Below are 17,995 nucleotides of genomic sequence, written 5' to 3'. Positions count from 1 at the left end.
ATCCACCCCCACCACATCCACTGCATCCACCACCATCACATCCACCGCATCCACCACCGCATCCACCACCGCATCCACCACCACATCCACCATCACCACCACATCCACCACCACATCCACCATCACCTCCACATCCACCATGACATCCAACGCCACATCCACCACCCCATCCACCACCACATCCACCACCACATCCACCACATCCACCACACCCACATCCACCACATCCACCACCACATCCACCACCACATCCACCACCACATCCACCACCACATCCACCACCACATCCAACACATCCACCACCACTTCCACCACCACCGCATCCACCACCACCACCGCATCCACCACCACATCCACCATCACCTCCACATCCACCATGACATCCACCACCACATCCACCACATGCACCACCACATCCACAGCATCCACCACCACCACATCCACCACATCCACCACCACATCCACCACCGCATCCACCACCACCACCGCATCCACCACCACATCCACCACATCCACCACTGCATCCACCACCACCACCGCATCCACCACCACATCCACCACATCCACCATCACCTCCACATCCACCATGACATCCACCGCCACATCCACCACCACATCCACCACCACCACATTCACCACATGCACCACCACCGCATCCACCACCACATCCACCACACCCACCACCACCACATCCACCACCACATCCACCGCATCCACCACCACCACATCCACCACCACCACATCCACCACCACCGCATCCACCACCACCACCGCATCCACCACCACCGCATCCACCACCACCACATCCACCACCACATCCACCACCGCATCCACCACCACCATCACTTCCACCACCATCACTTCCACCACCACATCCACCACCACATCCACCACCACATCCACCACCACTTTCACCACATCCACCACCACATCCACCACCACCACATCCACCACCACCACATCCACCACCTCCACCACCACCTCCACCACCACCTCCACCACCACATCCACCACCACATCCACCACCACATCCACCACCACATCCACCACCACATCCACCCCCACATCCACCCCCACATCCACCACCATCACCACCACATCCACCACCACCACATCCACCACCACCATATCCCCCAGATCCACCACCACCACATCTATGTGTGTGTGTGTGTGTGTGGCTGTGTGTGTGTGTAGGTGCAAATGCAATGTTCTTGGACTTTCGTCACAATAAAATACACTGAACATAATCTTCACAAAAGTTATTTACAAACGTTTAAGCTATTGCCATTATAAATTACAATAAATGTTATTTAAGTATTAATTATTTACAAAATTAAAAGCTATTGTTATTTGCAATATCAATACATCTAAGTCACGTAAATACAACACACATTGCATTACAAATGCTATAGGTGTCACATTTGCGAAAGTTAAAACTATTGACATTGTAACTGACAAAGCTATTACTTTTGCTATTTTCAAAACCAACACATAAATAAAAAAAGTGTCATTTACAATACCAATTGCTCAAACTTTCCTAATGCGAGACCTATTGCATTTCCAATGCTTGTTGTGACCTTTCTGCCTTCTGTGCCACTCGTTACCCCCTCAATTGTTGTACCCTTTTGCCTTCTATTTCCTTTGTCGCCCCTCGCCGCTGCATCCCCTGCGGCCCCGCCCCCAATGCTGCCCCTTCGCTGCCCCCACCTCCCGCCTCCCAGCTGCTCCTCCCTCCCACTTCCCAATATAGGCCAGCCGCTGAGCGGTGAGGAGAGCGAACCTTGACCCTTCCAGGTAGGTCGCTCCCCCTCCGCACAGCACCGCCTGTGTGTCCCTACCCCAGCTGCTGCTGAGGAAGTTCGAGGCCCTCCTCCACCCACAGGCTACCACCTGCGCCTCATCCCTGGTGGCCAGTGGTAGGCCGTAGGTTTGCTCATCCTCCATTGTATTGCCTGTATTTTCTTTCATTGCTCTCGTTGTAGTGACTGCATTTTCATTGTTGTGTCTGTGACTGCTGTTGTCTGTCTCCCCCGCTGCCTGTACGTGGTCTGTGCACGTTCTCTCCCTCTGTTCCCTTTGCTGCCCCCGTGTCTCTGTGCCCGGTTTCCCTTCTGCTCCCCTCGCTGCCCCTGTGTCTCTCTGCCCGGTTTTTCCTTCTGCTCCCCTCGTGGCCCCCGTTTCTCTCTGCCCGTTTTTGCCTTCTGTTGCTTAGCTGCCCCTGCATTTCTCTGACCTTTCTGCCTTCTGTGCCACTCGTTTACCCCCGTTTTTTGTGACCTTTCTGCCCTTTTCTTGAGATTTGTTGCCTTCTGTGCCACTCGTTTCCCCTGTTTTCTGTGACGTTTTGCCCTTTTGTGACCTTTCTGCCCTCTGTACCACTTGTTTACCCCTCAATTGTTGTGCCCTTTGCCTTCTGTTTCCTTCGTCGCCCCTCACAGCCGCCGCCGCTGCGTCCCCTGCGGCTCTGCCCCCCTGACTGCCCATTTACTACCCCCGCCTCCCAGCTGCTCCTCACTCCCACCTCCCCATACATACCGGCCGCTGCGCGGTCGCGCCGCTGCCGCGCGGCAAGTCCGTTTCCGCCTTTCCGCGCCCAGCGCTAGCCACGCAGCACACAAGGACGCCGTCCGCAACCACCACCACCTCATCAGGGCTGCCAAGAAGACCTCCTTCAAAGACCGCCTTGACAACAATGCACACAACAGCAAGGAGCTCTTCAACATCATGAAGGAACTCTCTAATCCCAGCTCCAACACCAATGACATCCCGCCGTCGCAAGCCCTGTGCGACTCCCTCGCCACCTTCTCCCACCGCAAGATAACAGACATCCACAACAGCTTCAACACCCAGACAGCCCCAACAGATAGCAACACAACAGACCCTCTGTACACCATAGACCACGTCCCCTTGCTAGCCTGGACCAGCATGAGCGTCGATGACACCATCAAGACCATGAGCACAATCCACTCCGGCTCTCCGTGAGACCCATTCCCACACCACGTCTTCAACAAAGCAAGCAGCTTCATCGCACCCCACCTACGCAACGTCATCAACCTCTCCCTTGAGACCACGACCTTCCCAGAGAGCTGGAAACACGCCGATATTAACGCCCTACTCAATAAACCCAAGGCAGACCCAAGAGACCTCAAGAACTTCCGACCCATCTCTCTGCTCCCCTTCCCGGCCAAGGTCATCGAGAAAATCGTTAACAGACAGCTAACCCGATACCTAAGAGAACAGAATCCTGGACCCTTCCCAGTCAGGGTTCCGCAGCAACCACAGCACCGAGAACGCCTTCATCGCCGCCACCGACGACATCAGGACCCTGCTAGACAACGGGGAGACTGCAGCACTCATCCTCCTAGACCTCTCCGCCGCCTTCGACACCGTCTGCCACCGCACACTACACGCACGCCTCCATGCTGCAGGGATCCGAGACATGGTTCTGAAATGGACCACCTCCTTCCTCTCCGGCAGAACCCAGAGTGTTCGCCTCCCCCCATCCCATTCCGAAGCCTCAGAGATCATCTGCGGCGTACCCCAAGGATCCTCCCTCAGCCCGACACTGTTCAACATTTACATGGCCCCGCTTGCACACGAGAGATCATCTGCAGCGTACCCCAAGGATCCTCCCTCAACCCGACACTGTTCAACATCTACATGGCCCCGCTTGCACACGTCGCCCTACATCACAACCTCAACATAATCTACGCCGACAAAACTCAACTTATCCTCTCCCTCACCAAGGGCCCCATCACCGCCAAAGCCAACCTCCAAGAAGGAATGAAGGCCGTCGCCGACTGAATGAAGATCAGCTGTCTGAAGCTGAACTCGGACAAGAAGGAGGTCCTCATCCTCGGCTCCAACCCATCAGCCTGGGACAACTCCTGGTGGCCAACAGCACTGGGGCAGCCACGACACCCACCGACCATGCACGCAACCTGGGAATGATCCTCGACTCAACGCTCTCAATGACCAAGCAAGTCAACGCCGTCTCCTCCTCCTCCTTCAACACCCTCCGCATGGTCCGCAAGATCTACAGATGGATCCCGACAGATACAAGAGAGACAGTCACCCAGGCCCTCATCAGCAGCAGACTCGACTACAGAAACACCATGTACGCGTGAGCCCCGACCAAGCTCATCAATCGACTACAACGCATCCAAAACGCCTCGGCACGACTGATCCTCGATGTACCACGACACGGCCACATCACCCCCCACCTGAGAAACCTGCATTGGTCCCCATCAACAAGAGGATATCCTTCAAGCTCCTCATCCACGCACACAAGGCACTCCACAAGACCGGCCCAGCCTACCTCAACAGCCGGCTCTCCTTCTACACCTCCAACCGCCAGCTACGCTCCACCGACCTCTCACTCCCCACCGTCCCGCGCATCCGAAGAACAACCACCGGCGGGAGATCCTTCACCCACCTCGCCGCCAAGACATGGAACACCCTCCCACTGAGGCTATGACAGACCCAAGACCTGCTGACCTTCAGGAGGACACTAAAGACCTAGCTGTTCGATAAGTGGCAGCCCCCACCTACTCCCCCCGGCGCCTTGAGACCCTCACGGGTATGGAGTGCGCTTAACAAATGACTGATTGATTGATTGATTGATTGAGAGGTAACAATAGAGAGGGAGCATGGCTGAAAAGAGTGATGAGAGAGCATGAGAGAGATAGAGAGAGAGAGAGAAAGACAAAACTAAAGAGACAGGAAGCACAGCACTAAAGAGAGAAAGGAGACAGAACTGAAGAGGTAGGGAGCACAGCACTAGAGAGAGAGAGGAGATAGGACAAGAGACAGGACAGAAGAGATAGGGAGCACAGCACTAAAGAGAGCTAAAGGAGACAGGACTGAAAAGGGAGGGAGTGCAGCACCAAAGAGAGAGAGGAGACATGACTGAAGAGATAGGGAGCACAGCACTTAAGAGAGAGATGAGAAGGCTTGAGAGATAAGAAGTACAGCACTAAAGAGAGAGAGAGGAGATATGACTGAAAAGGGAGGGAGCACAGCACTCAAGAGAAAGAGAGAGGAGACAGGACTGAAGAGATAGGGAGCACAGCACTAAAGAGAGAGAGGAGACAGGACTGAAGAGATAGAAGAGAAAGGACATAAGAGATAGGGAGCACAGCATTAAAGAAAGAGAGAGGAGACAGGACGGACGAGCTACAGAGCACAGATCTAAAGAGAGAGGTGACAAGACAGGAGAGATAGGGAGCCCAGTTCTAAAGAGAGAGAGAGGAGACGGCTGAAGAGATAGGGAGCACAGCACTAAAGAAAGAAAGATGAGACAGGACTGGAGGGATAGGGAGCACAGCACTAAAGAGAGAGGGAGGAGACAGGACTAGAGATAGAGGGAGCCCAGCACTAAAGAGAGAGAGGAGACAGGACTGAAGAGAGAGGGTGCACAGCACTAAAGAGAGCTAAAGGAGACAGGACTGAAAAGGGAAGGAGTGCAGCACTAAAGAAAGAGAGGAGAAATGACTGAAGAGATAGGGAGCACAGCACTAAAGAGAGAGAGAGGAGAGACGCTGAAGAGATAGGAAGTACAGCACTAAAGAGAGAGAGAGAGGAGATATGACTGAAAAGGGAGGGAGCACAGCACTCAAGAGAAAGAGAAAGGAGACAGGACTGAAGAGATAGGGAGCACAGCACTAAAGAGAGAGAGGAGACAGGCCTGAAGAGAGAGGGAGCAATGTACTAAAGAAAGAGAGAGAGGAGACAGGACTGAAGAGATGGGGAGCACAGCACTAAAGAGAGAGAGAGGAGATGGCTGAAGAGATAGGAAGCACAGCACCAAAGGGAGCATATGCAAGGTGGGCTGCTATGGAGGGAAAGCAGGAAAGTGGAAGACAGCCTGAGGACTGTAGTTGAGAAGGCTGCTGGGAGGGACAGGGGGACATGTATGGATGTGAGCTCTGTGATGCCTCGGGTTTAGCAGTAGGCCTAGTCAAAACCTTTGTTACGCCGGGGTAATCTTGTGCAATTTCAAGTTACGTTTTTATGCAAAAGTCTGAAATGATGGAATTATGACATGTCATGTAATTTTGAATGTGTTTGGGTAAAAACCATATCGTGGGTGCACAAGACCAATTGATTTTATGATTTTACCATTTGCAAAGCTTCGGGTAATGCAGCCGGTGTGTCCCCGCGCTAGGATTAGGACTCCTGAAAAAAAAGCCCAAAGTGAAACTATACCTAAGCTAGAGAGACCAGGGGCAGAGATGTAACCCTAGCTATTCTAATTAGGGTGAGAGCAAACAGGTATTTAGGGGCACATGCATCAAAGTCCCATTTTGTGATTACCAAATAGGGATTTTTAAGTAATCGTTATTTGGTAATCGCAAATGGCCATGCATCAAAACATTTGCAAAGTATTTGCAAATTGATCAAACTCGCTGTCGCTAATAGTGAATCCGCAATTACCGAATCGCAAATCGCGAATCAGTGTATTTGATGCAGCATGATGACATCCCAACCAGGAAGTGATGAGGGACAAGCGCACAGCTGTGTACTGAGAGAGACAGACGAGGAGGCAGACTGCAGGGGTACAGCAGAAAGAAGCATTTTGGAGAACAGACCCTGTGCAAGGACACCAGCATGGCTTCTGGAACAAGTGAGAAGAATGCAGAAGGACTCAAGAGGAAGCTGAAATTCAGCAAAAAGAGCTTGAAGTCCTCATTGAGGAAGTTGTACAGAGCCATGACAAACTTTTTGGGAAGCAGTCACTCCAGGTCCCTGAGTCGGATTAAAGGAAAATCTGGCTTGGAATTCAATCCAGGATCAATGCTGTGGGGTCACACAGTGCTCCATATCAGACATGTGCAAGTGCTGGTGTGACCTGTGAAGCTGTGCCAAGAAAAAGCTTGCCACCAGGCTTGCGGATGCCAAGAAGACAGTAGGGGGATCATCAACCCAAACTGCCAACACCCCCCTGAAGGACCTGGTGGAGTCAACACTTCAGCCGGAAGCAGCAGTTGGCGTCACTCAGATAGACACCTCGGCACAGACCAGTACTTCACAAGGTAAGATGCATGCAAATTACCATTCAATGCTAAATCTAAAAAATCTCCCCTCTAAGTAGATCTTGCTTTGTTGTAGCAAATCTGACTCCAGTCCACATTTTACTTGCCTCACCCTAGTGCATTATGGTATAAGCAGACAGCAACTCCAATAGGCAAGGCAAGGAGGGATCAAAACAGAATTAGTGCTTCAAAGTACAACAAGCAAGTGAATAAACTAGACATTGTGTGTAACTAAATAACTTTATTAAACAATGCCATGCGCAATGTGACATACATGTACAACAAAAATACTGAACTTGCACTGTTTAACATCACAGATGCAGCTGCGCAGGAGTCTGACGAAGGTGAAGGCCATGACACCCTGAATACTCAGGCCCACTCAGGAGAAGAGACACAAGTGGCCCCAGCAATACCAATACCTGCATCCACAAAATGCAGGACCAAGGTGCCACCACTACCAGCCTTTGAAATAGAAGAGGAGAGCCAACCTGACCCTCACACATCACAGGCTGGGCACACCCCCACACCAAGAGCCCAAGTACAGATGCGGCGCAGCAACGTCCATTACCGGAGGCGCAGGGCAAGGGTTCACATGGGCACTGCTGAAGATGATGGGTCTGTTGTCTGGGGTGATCTGGAGGGACAAATGTTGAAGGTTCAGCGCCTACAGTGCAAGAACATGTGATTAATGCAGGCCCAACTCGGTTCATTGGCCACAAACATGGCAGAGATAACCTCACAAATGTTACCCGAGCCATCCATGAGTTGTGTAAGGTGATGCATGACAACCAGGTGTCACAACTCAAAATGCATCATCAGTTGATGGGGTGCTTAGATGGGTACTCTAGGGCCATCAATCCCCTGAGCACAGCCACAGCTCAGCTGTCCCGTCATGCTGCTGGGGATGCAGGTGGAGATGACCCATTGCTGTGGGGATGTGGCCAGGGGACTCATATAGGTCACGAATGCCATGGAATAATTATAGTCTGCTGCAGTTGGGGGCAACAAAGTACTGAGAGAGTCAAGAGGCCTCCAGCCTAAGTAGTCTCTTGGCACCAGTGACCACATCCAGGAGGTGCAGTACTAGGAGCACCTCTGCATCCGAAGGCTCCACAAGAGATGTCGCAGAGCCCACAGAAAGGCCCACAGGTGGCCGTAGGAAGTAGCGTGCGGGAAAGAGTAAAATCTGGTGAGGTGAGGTAACCAGTATTATGCAATTTGTCTGGGCTGACATTCACGTTTTTTCTTTTGTTCTTTCCTAAAAAAACTAGCGCTCCACCCTGAGTGTTGGTCTGCACCAGGGTGTTGGTAGCAGCCCTATGATGAAGCATGACACTACATAGTGGGTGATGGCTATCTTAAGGAACCCAAGGGCTTTTTCTTAGGATTTTGGTATTTATTAGTATTTGCGTTCCTTTTGGCTAGTATACTTTTTTCAGCTGTCATTCGCACACAGCTGTTCTCTGTCCTTCTCTTGTGTGAGGTCTACAGTCTGAGTAAGGAGAGCAAGGGAAGGCTCTCTCTCTTGTCTCTTGTTTTGTGCGAGTGCAGTACAGGAGGATCAGGAAGATGGCAGCCACAGATTGCAGATGGAGGCAGCATGCCTGCCAGATCTCTGGGTAATGGGTAGAGCGAGGCTGCAAATGATGCAATGAATAGCAAAATAAATTACAAATCCGACACATTACATACAGTATGTTAAGCTGAAGTGAATAAATCATTGTGAAGATGACTGGTTTTCTCCCATAGTTCTGCCCACCTAGGCTGGTGTTTGGCTCCCTGGAGTGAGAAGCAGGCAGTCTTCATGGACTCTGTTCAGCTTGGAAGCACCCACCTGTGGTGCCTTTTTTGTTCTTGGCGTAATCTGCACTTCCTTTGTGACCTTGAAACTGGTGAGAGATCTGAAGCAATAAAGATATATGTCTGGCCGCATCGGCACTGTGCAAGGTGGTCCCACTGACGTCAATTCACCAAAGTGTCAGGGGTAGCTGAAGTAATTGCACATGCCCCTTGACCTTCACTTTCACTCACACAAACATATGCTTATACATGCACACGCATTAACACATACACACACACGTAAAATTCCAAGCACTCACACAACATACATACATATAAAAGCATTTTTTGCATTTCATTTCTCACTTACCTCAGCTGCCAGGGAAAATCATATTCCATTTGTTATTAAACTTATAGCGAATAATGTTAAATTAGTCAATATTAGTGTAACACAAAATTGACAAAAAAATGAGGTGAGTGAATCTCCCACCGACGTCCATAAGGACAAACTGCTTCTGTATCTGCCACTGATTTTACCACTGCTGACGCTAAGGGTAGCAAGGGCAGTGCCAGGAGTCACAAGGGGCATGCCAGGGGTCGCAGCAGCAACCCTAAATGACGTCCATGTGTGATCCTCTGCTGGCTCGAGAAGAGAAGGCCAGACTAATGACTGTGTTTAGCTACCCCGTTCCCTCTCAAAAAGGGAGTTTTTGAAAAACAAAAAACAAAATAACCATCACCCTCTGGGAGACCTCTTGAGGTTGGGGTGTGGTCATTTTTTATTGTTGTCCGACAGCCCCTTCTCTGTTGGGACATCGGCGATAGCTATCCACCAACAGAACCAACAGGGGCGCTGTCGGTGGAAAGCTGATGGTCCTCCAGCCCTAAGAAGGGCAGGCCAGACATGGGTGGAGTACCCTGTCCGAAAAAACCAAATCACCCCCTAGTCTACAATCGCGAACTGTCCTAGCCTCTTTTTCTAATTATAAAATACAACAGGATATTTTTTCATAATTAGGAAATGAACAACTATTTAAATAACACTTTAGATTTTCCTTTAGAATTTTTCAGAAATCACAGCTCTTGAGGACCAGGCAGAAATTTTTCTGTAATCCAATTTCAGAATTCCATGCAAATGTGAATTCAAAATAATGCATGAGGTGAAGAGTCCCAGGCATTTATAAAATAACTGAAAGATGGCATAGGGGAAATATAGCTGTCCAACTCATCGTATATAAATTCAAAAAGACAGTTTGTTTCTGGATTTATTGTTACAGATATGGAGTTCTCAGTGCTTAGTTTGTAGAAAATAAGTGCCAGGGCTCTCGTCAGGAAGCAGCTGCAGCTTGCACCACCCATTGCCCATGCCAGCAGAACCAACACAACTACTAACCATCACACCCTACACGTGTGACAATTCAGACTATTCCAGACCGCCAAAGCTATAAGAATGGCCTGGACAGTAGGTATCATTCATTTTTTATGTATATTGAACCAATAAACTGTTGTGTTTATCTCTCATTCAAACAAACAGGGTCACGATGTGGCAGATGTCTTAAGTACCGATGTTGATAATTAGGTGCCGGTGCTGAGCACCAGAAACCATCGGCTCAAACTAACAGAGGGTGTGGCCTAATGGTGAGAGCGGTCAACCTCAACGCTGGGGAACTGGATTCGAGTCTGCAGGGCTGCCTCGGGCCCATGCAGGGGGCCCTCCTAAGAGGGCGGCCACACTTAGTGCCACAGGATGGCACACGACAAGTCAGCCTCCCAGTGTTTGGGATCCTCACGGGTACCCGAGGCCGACGTCACTTCCGGGCAGGAGAGGGCAGGGGGAGAGGTACTTATACCTCTCCCGCCCTCTGAGCTCCCTCTTTCTCTGCTGCCCTGACGCTGTTTGGTCGCACCGAGTTGCCACGTCGTTGTTGTCCTCCGATGGACACGCGGTGGGTTGGTCCGGTGCCTGCCGTCCTGTCCCTGGTCTGGCGCCTGTGAGTGTGTGATCTCTCTCGCCCCCCCACACAGGTTGTTTCCTGTGGTGTGCTGCGGGGGGCCGGGCGGTGTGTGCCCATTGGCCATGGCTCCCGGGCATGTTTTGTAGGGGCGCGGGGTTGGCGTAGCAGAATTGGCACTGGGCGACGTGCGGGTAGACTTGTGTCCCGCGGCAACGTTGAGGGAGGCACCGGTCGAGCATGGTTGTTTACAAAGTGCTGGCCATTTTGTTCCCCGCTGGAGAACGGGCATGGAGTGTGGGTGTGGGCCGGGAGGGGCCATAGGATTGGGTTGTTGCTTACTGGTGGCATCCATTTTGGTGGTTATGGCCGTTGCCCGTCTGCCTTGGCTCCCTGGTTGAGCGTTCACATTTCGGTGTTTGGGACCGCAGTTTGATCCCGCTGTGGGATCTGCCAGCCATGTACAGTTGGAGAGGTGATGCCCGCGGTCAGTGGTGCCCAAGTTGCTGTGTGGCTGCGAGTGCGCGGGTCCGTGCGTGGTTTTGATCTGTGTTTCCTGGGGGCAGTGATCGGGATGTGGTGGCACCGGAGGTGGGGTGAGGCATCTTCGGGGAGAGGATGTCGAGTTGGACCCCGACCTGGTGACATATACAGCGATGGTTGAATTTGCCAGTCCGGCGCAATTGCTCAGGTCTTGCTGCGGGGGATGCTGGGGGGAACGAGTGGTTCGGTCTCTGACTCGTGGATTTGTGGGGGAGGATGCTGGTCAGGGACTGGGTCCCTGAGTCGGTGGTTGTGGCTCTGCCACCCGCTTGGTCACCCTCCTCCACGCACCTTGGTGGTGCAGCCCGCGTCGGTGTATCCTGGGAAGGTCCGGGACACATTGGGGGCAATCTTCGTGGTGTGCTTCTGACCCCGCCCTCCCCCCCATACAAGTGCGGGCGACCTGCAACAATTGGAGAAGGTAATATTTGGCAGAGCGTCATGCTGTAGCACAGTTCGCTTTTCCTTGGCTGGTATATTGTCGTGGGGTTGTTGTGGCGTTTCAAACCCCTGCATGTGATCTCTGGATGCGATCCTGGAGTCGGAACCCTTTTGCTTCGGGTGGTGTCGGCAGGGGGGGGGGGGGTGGAGTCACGAGGCTTGGAGTCGTGGGGGGCAGCCCGATAGTCAACTTTGTATTGAGATTTTTTGCAACTGTCTCGGGAAGTTGGCAACAGGAGGAGGCGTGACGGTATATCTGTTCTTTCTTGGTCGGTTTCACAGTCTGAATTTTGGGAGTTTTGTGTCCGGTAAATTTCGGGGTTTAGGGAATGGTATGATGGCTCTGGTTGTTAATACATTTCTGGAGAGATGTGTATTGTTTGGTCACAGTTTTGACTCCTAGAGTGCAATAAAGGGTTGATGTGTCCACTAGGGGGCACACATTGTACCTCCCACATGACAGATTTTGATTTTGTTTGGTCACAGATTTGACTCCTAGAGTGCAATAAAGGGTTGATGTGTCCACTAGGGGGCACACATTGTACCACCCACATGACAGATTTTGATTTTGTTCGCATAGGTGCGTGGGTTACGACTTTTGACGGAGACCCTTTTGTTGTAGCGCCGATGCACTGCGGGATGCTGAGGGGCACTGTGGGGAGAGCCGGGTGGGAGCCTCCTCCGGAGGGCTCGGTATTGGAGGTGTGTGTTCTGCATCGGAACTCAAGGTTTCGGCGCACTGGACTGGTAAAAAAAAAAAAGTTTTAACTATCGAGCACTGGGTAAGTTTGTCCTGACACAGTGTGTAGGAACGACACACTTTCCGCATGAGTGTTGCGGCCCGAGGCGGTGGAGAGCGACCATTTAGAGGGAGGTCAAGGTTTGGAACTTTTTTAAATAATATGCGGTTTATGGCGGGTAGCGGCACTCCCCGAGCGCCATGTTGTCTGCTGCAGCACTTATTGGGTTGTGAGGGAGGAGCTGTGCTTGTGCATTGTCCTCCATGTGGGGTAGCAGATGGGGAGGGCGCGAGTTCAGGAGTCCCTAGTCGCTGCCAGCATATGCATTGAGGGCTTGCTCTGGCGTATTTTTTGCCGATGTCAATAAATATAAATAGGTTTATTTATTTATTTATTTATTAACAGTGTTCTATAGCGCGTACAAGACCCATGGGTATCAGAGCGCTTAACATCACATGCCATGGGTTGAAGCAACAATGTGTAGAAGTCAACAACATCTTAGCAACAAAAAACTTGCACCCTTTCTATACCGACGCGGCCGAGATGCTATTTGAATACTGGTGAAAGTGCAGGGTCTCGAGTGTCTGTTCATGCTGTGCTTTCCAACCCTTTGTCCAGACCGATCCCCTTCAAACTTGAAAACAATGTTATCGACACTACGTTCCTTCTCTCTTCCAACACCCCGGACGCCATTATGGGTCTCGATCTACTGAAGCATTTCCGTGCGACTATCAGATGTTCGCCAGACGGAGTACGAGTCATCTTATATGACAATCACCAACACCCGAGAGATAATCCATCCCAACACATGTATCCCATTTCTGAGACAGACACATCCCTACTAGACACTTTACCCTCGCATCTGTGGGCTAGGGCTGATTCAGACGTAGGACGAATGATGATTGACCCAGTACACGTGACAATACGACAAGACGCCGAAAATACCCCAGTACAAGATATCGCCAGAGGGCGAGAAAGCCTTGACCGAAATCATACAGTCACTAGTAGAGGCAGGAGTGGTAGAAGAGGTAGTGAGCAATGTTTGTAATAGTCCTATTTTACCGATCATAAAGAGACAGGGAGAGGGAGATGGAAAAGCCTACCGCTTCATCATCGACCTGCTGGAGATAAACAAAATAGTAGTACCACAGTACCCAGTCGTTTCTGACATCACCACCATTCTGACCCTAATTCCGTCAACTGCTCCCACTTTCACCGTTATCGATCTCAAGAATGCCCTCTTCTCCATACCCATTCACCAAGGCAGTCGCTATCTTTTCGGATTCACTCTAAGATCCCGCTCATATAGATTTTGTCGAGCACCCCAGGGGTACACCGAGAGCCCGAGCATCTATAGCCAGGCGCTCAAAAGACAGTTAGATGCCGTTCAATTACCAGACGGGGTGGTGTTGATACAGTATGTAGACGATATCCTTCTAGCAGCAGACACCACTCCACTAGCCGTCACAGCCACCATCCAACTCCTACACTTCCTTGTAGAAAATAGCCACAAAGTTTTTCGAAAGAATTTGCAGTTCTGCAAACCACAGGTAACATATTTCGGTCACCTCTTATCGAAAGAAGGGAGGAAACTCACACCCAACAGGATCCAGGCAATTCTAGACACTCCCGTTCCCAAGAATCAGAAGCAAGTCCGCTCTCTGATAGGCCTCACCTCATTCTGTCGACAGTGGTTACCGAACTTTAGCCTCATTGTCAAACCCCTTCTCTCCCTCCTAGCCAAAGAGACCCCCTCACCTTTCCCCTGGACACCCGAATGCCAGTCAGCATTCAAAGAATTGCGAGATGCCCTTTGTTCGGCACCTGTTCTAGGAACCCCAGACTACTCCAAACCATTCTTCCTCTACACACATGAAAGGGAGGGATGTGCATTGTCCGTCTTAGCACAATCAATTGGTCACAAACATCGCCCTTGTGCATATTTCTCTGCCACCCTCGACCCAGTAGCCAGAGCGTTGCCAGCGTGTTTGCGCGCTGTGGCAGCTGCAGCAGTAGCCATACGCCAGAGCGAAGGAATAGTGCTCTCCAATCCAATCACTGTGTTAGTACCCCATGCAGTCGACCCGCTACTGAACCAGACCAAAACCCAACACTTGACTAGCGCACGAGTTGACCCTGCTAGCACCACACATCACCCTGAAGCGATGCACCACTCTCAATTTAGCCACATTGTTACCTCTACCCGAAACTGACCATGGTGTGACTCCCCTGCACAACTGTGTAACCCTCACTGACGAACAGACCAAGAGTAGAGTATATCTCCGAGACACTGCCTTTCCAGAGCCAGATGGGGAACTATGGGTAGACGGCTCGTGCATCAAACTTCCCGATGGCACCACCTCAGCTGCATATGCCGTCACCACAGCCTGAACCATCCTAGAGACAGCCCGCATTGCCCAATGATCCGTCCAAGCAGCAGAGCTCATTGCCCTCACACGAGCATGTATTTTAGCAGCTGGTACGACAGTAAACATATACACCGACAGCCAGTACGCCTTCGGGGTGGTTCACCATTTTGGGCTCCTGTGGAGAGAAAGAGGGTTCCTGACTTCACACGGCACACCCATCCTACATGGAGATCTAGTCTGCACATTGACAGAAGCAGTCCTCCTCCCCAAGAGCTAGCAGTGATTAAATGCCAGGCACATAAGAAAGTGACCGACCTCATTGGACAGGGAAACGCATTAGCCGACATTACTGCCCGAACCACAGCCCAGGACAGAACCACGACACGAATGTACGTGACCAGGTCACAAGCAGAACAATGGACTGATGCTAGAACAACTGTAAGGGACATACAAACGACAGGCACACAGGATGAACTGACTGAATGAGCTCGGTGGGACTGAAAGACGAGGAAGGCTGCTGGAGGACAAAAGACGGAAACAAAAGTCTGCTACCTAATGCCTATCTGATCCCCATATTGACCATGGCACATTTACCAGCACACATAGGATCTGCGCCCATGACCGAACTGATCATCAGAGTATGGCATAACAGCAAGATAGCAGAATCAGCCAAACGCCTAGTACAGCAATGCATAGTATGCCTGCAACACAACCCAGGGAAAGGGACCGTGGTACCACGGGGAGGGTTTGGAGTCCCTGATCACCCCTTCGAAGTCCTCCAGGTGGATTACATCCAGCTAGAGAGGTGCCATGGTCTAAAATACGTTCTAGTGATCGTGTGCGCCTTTAGCAAATGGGTGGAGGCCTACCCCACCTGTGACAACACCGCCTTAGCTACTGCGAAGGTATTACTGAGTTATTCCCCCGATATAGCCTTTGTAGAATTTTATGGAGCGACAATGGCCCCTACTTCGTAGCAGAAGTTATGCAGAACATACTGAAAGGGTTGGGAATAAAGCAAAAGTTACATGCCGTTTTCCACCCCCAATCAGTGGGCCTGGTAGAGAGACACAACGCCACGCTAAAACTGAAGCTATCAAAAATAGTCGCCACGACTGGGTTGAAATGGCCTGACGCCCTCCCACTGGGATTGCTGTCAATGCGCTCCACCCCAACCAAACACCGACTGACCCCTTACAAAGTAGTTTTCGGCAGGCCTATAAACATTTGGGCGGCACCAAAGCCAACCTCCATTAATGATGTCCCGGACATACTAATGTCCGACTATTTGTACAAATTAACGAACAAACTAACACTTATCCACCAACAGGTGCAGCAAGCCATACCAGACGTATCGAGGGGCCCAGGACACGATATCAAGCCTGGGGACTTCGTGCTGACACAAAATTTTCAGAGGTTGAAGAGTCTGGAGCCCAGGTGGACGGGCCCTTGGCAAGTCTTGATCACCACCCGAACTGCCCTGCGAGTGGAAGCAAAGAGAAACTGGCTTCATGCGCACCACTGTAAGAAGATATCTCCGACACTGACGGCCCCCTAAGAAGTGAACAGCCAAGAAGAGCTCCTGACAAAAGACCGACCAGCCCTCAGTTGCTACCCACAGACAGAGACATTTGAACTGGCAGAGTTTCCCGACCCCACGGTACCATCCAAGAAAGGGTACAATTTGAGATCGACGAAAGGAGAGTGCTCCGACAAGCAGGCCACTAACTGAGTCGAAAGTCTCAGAACGGTAGCTAACACTACAAATGTTGCCAGGAGAAACGCTAGACGAAAGTATGTGGTCCTGCCAGTCGTCGAGCCTCTTGAAGGTGATGGAAGAACCCGGACGACCAAAGAACCACTGCGACGACTCCAAACTTGCAAACTTGCACAATACAAAGACAATAACCCTTGTGGCAGCATCTCTCACCTGCCTCTTGCTGATGGTCACAGTCTGGATCGTTGAAGAGAGTGCTCCCGCTCACAGGACAATGTCACCCACCATGCAACCCACCACCAAGAAAGAACATTATCTGGTGTCACTGTCACCACGCCTCCGAGAACGACGCAAATAATTCTGGAATAATTCTTTCGTACAATTATTGCACAAGCACAATCTTGCCGCAAATGCCATGAACTGTTGGATTTGTGGGTTGCTACCTCATGCCACTGAACATTCCATTCCTTTCATCGCTTCACCCTTTTCTGTTCTTGCCTCGCCGGGTCAATGCTCCTGCAAGGGAGCTACAAAGACAATGCCACATCCGATGGGACAATCAAGCACTTTTACAATGAGTTCTGGCTGAACAAAACGGGAAGAACATCTGCTCCCTTCTGCCCTCTGACTTTGAATGCAACCTTTCCAATGAACATTCCCGCCAAAGAACGAGTTGAAATGCAAGTGTACAACAACCCAGCCAGACCTACCTTTTCCTATCTAAAGAAAGAACTGCCGCAACTCTGACAGTGGCCCTATCTGTGGTGAACGTCTCAGGCCTTATCTGCATCGAAGGCCTGGGACTAAGATCGTGGGTCACAGCTCTTGCAAATAACGAAGACTCTGAACACTGCCGGCCCCTCTTCATTTGTTGCATCACCCAAGATGTACCTTATCTGTGGTACCAAAGCCTACACCTGGCTCCCAAAAGGCTGAGGGGGGCATGTGCTACATCGCTTTTGTTCTGCCTCCAACCTACACAGCACCTGCAGACCACCACAGAGAAAGGCGCTCCGAAGACACTGAACAAGCAGACTCTGCCCCAGCACAGTTCCTCGATGCAGCAAAAGGATTCATCCCACTATGGGGTCCGATGGCAAACAGCCGAGCCATCCGGCACCTAACTCAAGCAGTTGAAACAGCCTTGAACGTCACTGCTGGCATCCTCACCAACAACAAAGCTGAGCTTCAGGTGGTCCGCCTGGTGGCTTTACAGAACCGCATTGTTCTAGATGTGGTACTAGCGGATCGTGGAGGAGCATGCCGCATCATCGGAGCCAGTTGCTGTACTTACGTCCCTGACAACTCACCCTAGGCAGTTGAACACCTCCACCGGCTGGCGTCAGAAATCCATCAGGAGTCAGAGACTTGGACACTTGGAAGCTGGTTTTGGGGCATTTTGAAAGAATGGGGCTGGAAA

At 51.1% G+C, this 17,995-nt stretch overlaps 1 protein-coding gene across 1 annotated transcript in view; it reads left to right on the top strand.

The window, feature by feature from the left end:
* Positions 1–17,518: 17,518 nt before the first annotated feature.
* Positions 17,519–17,995, top strand: part of LOC144822783 (homeobox expressed in ES cells 1-like) — a 108,023-nt gene continuing 107,546 nt past the window's right edge. Inside the window, exon 1 of the mRNA XM_078680651.1 lies at positions 17,519–17,812. Within this exon, the coding sequence (XP_078536777.1) occupies positions 17,519–17,812 (294 nt within the window). The remainder of the gene's footprint in view (positions 17,813–17,995) is intronic.

This window comes from Lissotriton helveticus, chromosome 3_1 (genome assembly GCF_964261635.1).
Source record: "Lissotriton helveticus chromosome 3_1, aLisHel1.1, whole genome shotgun sequence".
NCBI lineage: Eukaryota > Metazoa > Chordata > Amphibia > Caudata > Salamandridae > Lissotriton > Lissotriton helveticus.
Note: the sequence above shows the minus strand (reverse complement) of the source record. Positions and strands in the feature narration are given on the sequence as shown.